The sequence below is a fragment of the Pituophis catenifer genome, unplaced genomic scaffold, assembly GCF_029215685.1.
Source record: "Pituophis catenifer annectens isolate HBS135680 unplaced genomic scaffold, rPitCat1.0.hap2 SCAF_8, whole genome shotgun sequence".
Taxonomy (NCBI): domain Eukaryota; kingdom Metazoa; phylum Chordata; class Lepidosauria; order Squamata; family Colubridae; genus Pituophis; species Pituophis catenifer.
The window spans coordinates 10,140,041-10,150,767 of NW_027256888.1; the positions used below are offsets into that span (position 1 = coordinate 10,140,041).

At 41.5% G+C, this 10,727-nt stretch overlaps 1 protein-coding gene across 1 annotated transcript in view; it reads right to left on the minus strand.

The window, feature by feature from the left end:
* PDGFRA (platelet derived growth factor receptor alpha) overlaps positions 1-9,880 on the minus strand; it is a 285,063-nt gene extending 275,183 nt beyond the window's left edge. The window contains exons 1-7 of the mRNA XM_070948940.1: positions 9,874-9,880; positions 9,184-9,498; positions 7,379-7,645; positions 6,336-6,466; positions 5,570-5,741; positions 5,299-5,488; positions 2,503-2,618 (exon numbers count right to left, since the gene is read on the minus strand). Coding sequence (XP_070805041.1) covers positions 2,503-2,618; positions 5,299-5,488; positions 5,570-5,741; positions 6,336-6,466; positions 7,379-7,645; positions 9,184-9,498; positions 9,874-9,880 — 1,198 coding nt within the window. The remainder of the gene's footprint in view (positions 1-2,502; positions 2,619-5,298; positions 5,489-5,569; positions 5,742-6,335; positions 6,467-7,378; positions 7,646-9,183; positions 9,499-9,873) is intronic.
* Between the last annotated feature and the right edge of the window lie 847 nt (positions 9,881-10,727).

Below are 10,727 nucleotides of genomic sequence, written 5' to 3' on the forward strand. Positions count from 1 at the left end.
ACCTGAGGGATGACAGATGGACCACGCCCTTTCTCTGTCTTTCTGATAGCTCCATTCCCTCTTCCCCCTCAGAGCTCTCAGGTTGCTTTGATGCTGATCCTGACTCCCATGCCTCCTCCTCATCTGATTCAGCTGCTGGAGGGGCCAGCGGCCGACAGGCCACAACAGAGAGTAATTCACCATAACTTACTTCTAAACAGGAAGATTGCATTACTTAGATGACAAAACATTGGACATTTTCCCAGAGGTACCCCCAACTAAACAGAGTCACAAGCTGCATAAGGAAACTTTCTTTAATCTGATGGGTTTGGGATCTGTTGATCTTCCCTTATTCTCAGCCAATATGGCCCAATACCCAGGATACTTACAAATCATGAGAACTGAAATCCAATATATATGGAAATCAGTACCATGAAGATAAGTGGTATGAGGCCAAGCTATTTCTTCATTTTCAGTGGGAACTGATAGTTTATGGGAAGTCCTCTCTTAGCGGAGCAAAATTGGGACAAACAACTTGGTCAGCAAGGAAAGCTGTGAAACTAGGACTGTGGTTATGATTTTACTTCAGCTTTCCTCTGCTTTAACTACTTTTGCTTTTCTGCTTTTAACTACTATTCTCATCGTTCCCACCACCTATCTCCTTCCACTTATGACTGTATGACTGTAACTTTGTTGCTTGTATCCTTACAATTTATATTGATATTGTTTCCTGATTGCTTATTTGTACCCTATGACTATCATTAAATGTTGTACCTTATGATTCTTGATGAACGTATCTTTTTTTTATGTACACTGAGAGCGTATGCACCAAAGACAAATTCCTTGTATGTCCAATCACACTTTGCCAATAAAAAATTCTATTCTATTCTATTCTATTCTATTCTATTCTATTCTATTCTATTCTATTCTATTCTATTCACAGACCTGCAAAGGTCATAAATGCAAGGATTGGTTACCTTTTTGTTACCACCATAACTGCAAACAGTCACTAAAGAAGCACTATTAGTACTGATTCCAGAGGGAATTACACCTTCTGAATTAGCAATATTCTGTTGTTAAATACAGAATATCTGGGACCATTTTGTCAACAATACAGTATAGGCAACTGGATAAGATATTGTTTTTAACAAGTTTTCTGTTAAAAAGTTATTTATTTCTATGAAAAAAATGTGAGGAATCAAGGCTTAAATTGACTATTTCAACTTAAAATTATTATTATTAAGTTAAGTATTTATTGCTGGGTCACTTCTGACTAACAAGTGTCTTTAGTCGGCTCCATAGATTTTCAATGGGGTTAAGGTCTGGGCTATTCCCAGGCCATTCCAGCAGTGAAATAGGATTATCTTGAAACTCAAAAAAAAAAAAAAAGTGGTGTTATTAGCCATCAAACCTCAAAAATACACTTTTCCCAAAAGGTTTCCACAATTTCGGCCACTACTGTACACACTCCTCTCTGTGTCAGAGAGAAGAGCTCCCTCGAAGCAGCATTTACCATCTGCAAGTTGTATGAAAACATTTATCATCTACGAGCCAATTAATTAAAGCTCTTTTTAAGGACGCAAGTAAATGAAAAGTATCTGATAGCACTGAATGGGAACAGGTCTCTATGAACTCCTTCCAAATTTCTTCCTTAAACATGGTCATTGGGGTAAGTTTCTCCACTAAATGCTTATTTTGTTCTGTAATTCCTGATCCCTTTAATGTGCCCCTTCCTCTCTCTAAATTAAAACCGCATGAATGGGACTACATTGGCCTTTCAGCCAAGTACACCAGATGTTTAAGTATAGTATGTCAACTGAAATAAATCCTCAGGCTAACATCCCACCGGTATCAACAAGCAAGCACAATTTTCCTACATAATTTGCTAAGTTACTGGCTGAATTTCCGAAGCATTTCATGATGTGAAGAGGGGAGTCCATTGAAGGTATTATTATTATTGCTAGAATGATGCAGTCAATCCGTTTCACTCGTGAATTTGATGGAAGTAGATAATGCAAACTATTTCGCATTATTATTATTTTCTGACTAGGTCCAGTACATCTATGCCCATTTAATTTTTTTTTTTCCTTTTCTGATCTTCCTACTTCAATGTGCTACTAAAGTGAAACTTCAGTTCCCCTTCAGACAAGATGGACAAAGGAGCGTTTTCCTTCGTTTGATCATCACAAGAATTTTGAGATGTGTTACTACTGGCCCTCATAGCTGATCTGGCATTCTAAACTGTTCCTCGATATTATATTTACACATTGGATTTGATATGTTACATTTATACCTCATGCACTTTCCATGTGATGTACTGTCTGAGCTAGCTGGTTTTCTTGCTACTAGCACTGACAATGTTACCTAGTTAGGTAATAAAACGTCTACGAGAAAACCACCAAGCTCAGAGAGCACCAAGGACTCCTCATGTCCACCCTGAGCTATAAATATTCTCCTATATTGATATTGATATTGATATTGATATTGATATTGATATTGGCTTGTTCCATTTTACAAATTTACCTTGTATGAGCAAAGAGAAAGTGTATCTTTGGATTTCATCCTCATTCTGTGCTACTAGTGTATAATATCCACTGTCTTCTTCCTTGGCACGAATTAATTTTAATACACTCTGATATCTGTGAGAGGAGTAAAAAAAAAAACCACTATGATTAAAAAAATAGCACACCACAGTAGGAAGCAAGTAATTATTTTAATGGAAGCCAAAATATATGTATCAGAAAAGACTCATTAGACCAACATGTCACCATTCTGACGTATCTCTTCTCTCTGATCCTAAATCAAATTTATAGCATTTATATCCCTTTTTCCACTGACAAGAGTTAAGATCACTGGCCTTACGTCTCTTCAACCAAAGAAAACTGGGGGGTATTGGGACTTATAGTCTTACTCAAAAGACAGGCAGCAGACTGATTACACAGAACAATAATTTTTAGGTTCTATCATATCTCAAGACCTAAATGGACACCTAACATCAAAAATGTCATCAAAAAAGCACAATAAAGAATGTTCTTTCTGCGCCAACTCAGGAAGCTCAAACTGCCCAAGGAGCTGCTGATCCAATTCTACAGAGGAATTATTGAGTCTGTCATCTGCACCTCTATAACTGTCTGGTTTGGTTCTGCAACCCAACAAGACAGACACAGACTTCGGAGGATAATTAGAACTGCAGAAAAAACAATGGCTACCAACCTGCCTTCCAGTGAGGACCTGTATGCTGCACGAGTCAAAAAGAGGGCTGTGAAAATATCTACAGACCCCTCGCATCCTGGACATAAACTGTTTCAACTCCTACCCTCAAAACGATGCTGTAGAGCACTGCACACCAGAACAACTAGACACAAGAACAGTTTTTCCCCGAACGCCATCACTCTGCTAAACAAATAATTCCCTCTACACTGTCAAACTATGCACTCAGGCTGCATTACTATTAGTCTTCTCATTGTTCCTATCACCCATCTCCTCCCACTTATGACTGCATGACTGTAACTTTGTTGCTTGTATCCTTACAATTTATATTGATTGTTTCCTAGTATGATTTGATTGCTTATTTATACCCTATGACCAGGGGTGAAATCCAGCAGGTTCTGACAGGTTCTGGAGAACTAGTAGTGGTAATTTTGAGGAGTTCGGAGAACCGGCAAATACCACCTCTGGCTGGCCCCAGAGTGGGGTGGAAATGGAGATTTTGCAGTATCCTTCCCTTGCCACGCCCAACAAGTCACGCCCACAGAACCGGTAGTAAAAAAAAATTAGATTTCACCACTGCCTATGACTATCACTAGGTGTTGTACCTTATGATTCTTGATGAATGAATCTTGTCTTTTTATGTACACTGAGAGCATATGCACCAAAGACAAATTCCTTGTGTGTCCAATCACACTTGGCCAATAAAGAATTCTATTCTGTTCTGTTCTGTTCTGTTCTGTTTTGTTCTGTTCTATTCTATGACTGTCATTAAGTGTTGTACCTTATGATTCTTAACGAATGTATCTTGTCTTTTTATGTACACTGAGAGCATATGCACCAAAGACAAATTCCTTGTGTGTCCAATCACACTTGGCCAATAAAGAATTCTATTCTGTTCTGTTCTGTTCTATTCTGTTCTGTTCTATTCTATGACTGTCATTAAGTGTTGTACCTTATGATTCTTGACGAATGAATCTTGTCTTTTTATGTACACTGAGAGCATATGCACCAAAGACAAATTCCTTGTGTGTCCAATCACACTTGGCCAATAAAGAATTCTATAAACATTGCAAGTTTGCAGTTATGAACCCATGAGATTTGAAACTGGCGTAATTGCTGTTACAGTGAAAGAGATAGCAGAAGGGGAAGAAAACAGGGAGGGTGGGAATAGAAAGTTCCGATTATAGACATGTTGCAAGTGTAGAGTCAATATTTTCCAATGATTTGGAATGAAAAAGGTTAATAACATTTTAGGAAGGAAAACACAAGAAGCTGTGTGGTTTTTGTAGTGTGTATCTGACACCGACCAACAAAGAAATAAGGAATACACCAGAATTATTCTATGTTCTGTTCAACCAATACTTAGAATCAAAGGTCTGGACCTTGGAGGTTAGGGTTGGAGACAGTGGTGGGATCCTCCCAGTTCGATGATCGTGCACTTTGCACACGTGTGCAGTTTGAAAAAAATCTTCACTTCCGCATTTTTTCGGAGGAGAAACACAGCTGAGGCGCGGCAATCTGCTCTGCCGCGCGAATCAGCTGAGAAGATAAAGGGAAGATAGGGAAACAGCATGGGTGAGCCCATCTGACCGTCAGAGCAAACCGGTTCGCTCCAGTGGTGAAATCCATTTTTTTTTTACTACCAGTTCTGTGAGCGTGGCATGGTGGGTGTGGCTTGGTGGGCGTGGCAGGGGAAGGATATTGCAAAATCTCCATTCCCACCCCACTCTGGGGCCAGCCAGAGGTGGTATTTGCTGGTTCTCCGAACTACTCAAAATTTCCGCTACCGGTTCTCCAGAACCTGTCAGAACCTGCTGCATTTCACCCCTGGTTCGTTCCCAGCTGAACGTCAGAGCTACCAGTTCATTTGAACTGGTCCAAGCTGGTAGAATCCCACCCCTGGTTAGGGAGACAAAGACAAAATCATCAGTCAAAAATGGAGTGGATGATGTAGCCTGAGAACTAGAGAAAATTTTCAGAGTGGTGTATCATGGAGTGAAGATTATTCAGCAGGGAGAGGAAATAATTTCTGAAAAGAAACCTTCTTTCACAAATGGAGAATTCAATGGTGAATAAACCCATCAATCTATGATGGATTTGTCCCTTTACCTTGTTTCTTGGATTTGCTTGGAACTGGTTACAATCTCTGTGAGATTCTCCATCAGAGTGACATTGTCCTTCAGCCAAAACAATTTAGGCTCTGGGTACGCGTGGACATAAATTACGAAGTTTTTGACTTCGTGCAGATTGACAGCTTCCGTGGGCTTGAAATGGGGTTCCAAATGAATGAACCCTTTATCTGTAGGAAGACAATAGTTCCGTGACTACCTCTGTTGCCATTCTCATGACCAATAGCGTGAAAAAGGGAAACAAACTCTACCATGGACATAGATGGCTATCCTTTCCATTTTCTTAAAATCTTTGGTCACATGTCGGACATCACATTCGTAATCTCCACTGTCCTTCGCCGATGCATCTGGGACGGTTAAATTATAAATCAGCTTCTGGGTTGGAATTTTGATGTCGTCAAGGGTGATTATTCCTTTATTTTTCTGCATATGGGAGAGAGTGAATGGAACAGAGAGTCAAGACAGAAATCTCGTTAAAATAAGATCGCTTCAGAAAATGTTGTGCAGCCTCGATGTCTACAAGAATTTTCAGAGGAAGTCCCATTCTGGATTCCATATTTGTCAAAGCTGTCTAATTATGCAGGCTGGAGAGTCCAAGCCTTCTGGAGGAGACCATGTTAGAGAAGCCTGCTTTGGATTACGACTTACAGACATTTGGAAATAATCAGGTTCTTTCATCAGCACAAGTGTAACATCTGAGCAACGATACAAAACCCATTTTTGTCCTATTATGTTTTCCAGGTTTGTGGAAGTGTCCTTACTCTTACTCTCCCACTTCCTGTCAAACTCATGTGTTACTCATCTCCGCATAACATTCTGCAAACTTCTGCATGCTTGCTAACCATTCAGTCTTGACAGTTGACCAAGCGAATGCATTTAACAATTGGCCTTTCTTCCAAATGTTTTTCTCCTGACATTTTCTTTTTTAAAAAAAATAAAATAAAATAGAATAAGGAATTAAAGCCCCACCCACGGTCTCCTCCGGTCACTGAGTCAACAACAAAGAGGGATATTTACCGCTTTCCCTGGATAATTCCACTCTAGGTTCACCACTTCATTATCCAAGACCACACAAGTAACAGAAATGGTTTCTCCTGTTTTATATACAGTCTTGGGAGACTCAATTTCAACATGAAGGTACGATGGAGCTGGAAGAGGATTAGACGTTTTTAAGGAAATAATATGCATAGAACGTCATTCTCTTGAATACCTTATTTTTCTCCGTGCATTAAGGAGAACGTCAACATTAAAGAAGTGTGGGGAGAAATTTATTAAACTAAATCACAGTATTTTCAAAAGCTGTCATTCATGGGGCCAACTCAAGGCATTTGGGGAGGGAGTTGAGCTAAAGGAACAAATAGCATTCTTTGCCGTATAAAATAAATAACATATTTGAATCATTATAAGGGTGGAACTTTGGGATTCAAAAGCAGGAATCTAGTTGTAGATGTGGAAGAGGGCACATCGTTGTCTAAATTATTCTTCCAGCACCTAGTGCCTCCATCCGCCTGAACTAGGGGATCCAGCTAGTCCTCAACTTACAACAGTTCATTTAGCGGCCAATTCAAATGACTGTTTGAATACACTAATGACTGTTGCAGTAACCCCATGGTAAAGTGATCCAAATTCAGACACTTGGTAATTGAGTCATATTTATGACGGTTGCAATGTCCTGGGGGTCATGTGATCACTTTTTTGCAAACTTCAGACTAGCAAAGTCAGTGGGGAAGACAGATTCCTGTAACAACTTTGCTGATTTAACAACTGCAGTAATCGCACACTTTGTGCATGCACGCACCTAATGCGCGCTGTGAGCGTGTGCACAGTTTTACAAATACTAATTTTCTGTGTCACCACTCGGGAGTAACACAGCTGAGGCGCGGCAACCAGATGAGAAGATAAAGGTAAGTAAAGCGCAGGAGCAGAGGAGCGGGCCGACCTGATCATCGGAGTGAACCGGTTTGCTCCTAGCTGATCGTTGGCACTACCGGTTTGCCCAAACTGGTAGAATCCCATCCCTGAATTTATCCATTTCAATTGAAAAGCCCATAGAGATGTACCTTTGTAAACATAGATGAAAAATTCTCCGGACTCGAATTCGACTGCTTTGACTGTTGTCTTGCATATATAGGACCCCAAAGAGAAGTTTCCAATGAAGCCCAGCCTGTTGTCATAAGAGGCATAGAGAATTTTTCCTTCTCTGTTCATTAGAGTGACTTGAGTGTTAGGATCAGTCGTGCGACAGGGGATAATTGAAGAATTGTCTTCCTCGCTGGCAACAATGAACAAATCTTCTGGGGAGGTTGGGACAAAAGGAATGGCTGGATCTGTTGAGAATGAGATACTCTGATGCATCAATAGGAATAAATACATACATTAATAGGTCAGGGATGGGCTTCAAAAATTTTAGCAAGGGGTTCTCTGCCCGGTTGCTGGGTAGGTGTGGCCATGGTGGGAGTGGCCTAATTGGCCCCCTGCACCATGGTCGGGAGGGCATTTTTGCCCTCCCCGTTCTCTGGAGGCTTTTCTCAAACCTCTGGGAGGGTGAAAATGGCCTCCCCAGGCTCCGGAGGTCCTCTGGAGGCCAGAAACAGCCCATTTCCGGCCTTCCCGAACTTCTACTAGGCCCATTTTTCACCCTTTCTGAGCCTCCGCACGTGCCCTGCACTTACCTTCATCCAAAACGGGCCACGTGGGGACTCTGGGGAGGGGTAGGGTGGGGTGGGCAGGGCCAGCCATGAGTGGGATTTGGGGGTTCTCCGAACTGCACAGAATCTTAGCTAGAGGTTCTCCTGCGAACCCTCAGCAGCCCACCTCTGTAATAACTTCAATCTCGAGCCTCCATTCCATGTGTTGTACAGTAATATGAGTTATTCCATTTCATCCGTCTCTCACCCAGCCAAGCTGGTGCCACCCTAAACAAACTAGTGTGACATTTCTGCTGAAGGAGAACTCACACAGAGGACACCCATGTCTGAGTCTTCCCAGCTATAATCAGAAGGCGGGGACCCTTAGTAGACACATGGATTATTATGAAGGCACAATCTACCTGAGACAGACAGTCTGTCAGAAATCCAGGCTCTGAGCCATACTGAATTTTAAAAAATAGCACCCAGTACTTGAAGCACAATGGTAACCGAAGCAGTTCTCATAACAGCAGTGTAAGGTGACAATACAATGACTGGTCAGTGAGCATGTTGGCCATTGCGTTCTGACTGCCAGAAGTTTCTGACTGGTCCACATCAAAAGTCCCATGTGGGATGAATTGTAGTAATCTAACCAAGAGATGACAAAAGAATGATTCTGTCCTTAGCATATTCTTTTCCAAGTAAACTGCAACTGCACACCGGCTAAAGCTTCTTATCTGGTCTACTACTTACTACAAGTTAGATTACTACCTTGAGTAGCAGATGGGTATCCTGGAAGTCCACAAGTTTTTTTTTTTTTATTTGATTTATATGCCGCCCTTCTCCGAAGACTCAGGGCGGCTTACAATGTGCTCAGCAATAGCCTTCATCCTTTTGTATATTTATACAAAGTCAGCTTATTGCCCCCACAAACTGGGTCCTCATTTCACCTACCTTAGAAAGGATGGAAGGCTGAGTCAACCTTGAGCCTTAAAGTTGCCAAGTTTGGAGACCCCTGACTTAGACTTATATACCGCTTTACCGCTTTCTAAGTCAGCATATTGCCCCTAACAATTTGGGTCCTCATTTGACTCACCTCGGAAGGATGGAAGGCTGAGGAGTCAACCTTAAGGCTGGTGAGATTCGAACTGCCAAACTGCAGGCAGCCGGCAGTCAGCAGAAGGAGCCTGCAATACTGCACTCTAACCACTGCGCCACCGCCACTCAAATCAACTCACCTGGCACAAAAATGTAGATCTCTTTCCCCTCCACCTCTCCATCTTCCTCCTGAGAGTGATTATAATAACAAATGTATAATCCAGTGAGAGAAGCCGAAGCGTTTGTCACTTCAAGGACGGTCACGAAAAGGCCACTGTTGTTCTCTTCGTTTCTGATGGTTATGGAATGGTTGCCTTCCGGGATGGGATGTTGCCAGCTGACTTCGCTGTCTCCAGAACATTTCAACGTGAAGGGGCCATTCAGCTGCACAACCATTTGCTCTTCATTTGGGAGAATAGCGGGAAGCAAACTCTGGCAGGAGATTATGCAGGAGCCTACGAAAAGAAAGCACGGTGCGTTACCACGAAGAACATGGTTTAATCTCGAGGAAGTGACAATCAACTCCTTCAGGCCATTTCCATCACTGCCTCTCTGGAAAAAAAATCAATCAACAGGAACACCACCAGGATGAAAAGTGAGAATGTTAAACATCATTCCAAGAGAAATGGTGTAGTAAGGTCTCCTGCTTAGGAGATGTCCTGCAAGATCCCTTCCAACTCAGTTATTCGGTTATTCTATTTCTGGAATCTGTTCCTCTTAGAGGAATCTGTTGCTCTTAGACTCAGCCGCCCTGAGTCTTCAGAGAGGGGCGGCATATAAATTTAATTAATTAAATTAAATTAAATTAAATTAGAGAAGGTTTGCTTTACAGGTCATTGCACACCTGAAATGCAGGCTTCAAAATGGAGAATACAGATTGTCATCAACTTACAACGGTTCATTTAAAGAGTGTTCCAAGATACAGTGGCACCAGAGATGGGATTTAAATCCTGGCGCTACCAGTTCGCTATCGGTAGTGCGCGGGTGCTGTTTGATTATAGGTCATCCTCGATTTATGGCCACAATTGAGTCCAAAGTTTTTGTTGCTAAACAATTGTTTAGTGAGTTTTGCCCTGTTTTACGACCTCCCTTGCCACAATTGTTAAGTGAACCATTGCAGTTGTTAATAGTAAACCCAGTTGTTCAGTGAATCTGGTTTCCCAATTAACTTTGCTTATCAGGAGGTCGCAAAAGGGGATCGCGAAAGGGGACACAGCAACCATCATAAGTTTGAACCAGTTGCCAAGCTTCTGAATTTTGATCTCTCTTTTTTTCAGTCCCATTGTAACTTTGAACGGTCACTGAATGAACTGTCGTAAGTCGAGGACTACCTATATTGTGATTACAAGTAGTCCTGAAGCATTCCTAGACCACATGGTAAATACATTTGCTTGGGAGCACGTAATACATTTTGCAAAGCTTGGCTTTTCTGTTCGTTTAAACTTTGCTTTTATTATAATTGTTCCCAAGAGTTTTTGTAGAAGTCAAGCCCAACACAACGATATGTGTTTCCAAAATAGCATTATTTTGCACAATGTCCCTCTTCCTAAGCTGCAAGTTTCAAACTGGACCTGATGGTAGCATATTTCTTCTTCAAGAGATGGTCAGATTCTCCGCAAAACCCAAGGAATTTAGTATGTCCTGTGTACAAATTGAGCGCCTGCCAAAGAAATCAATACATATT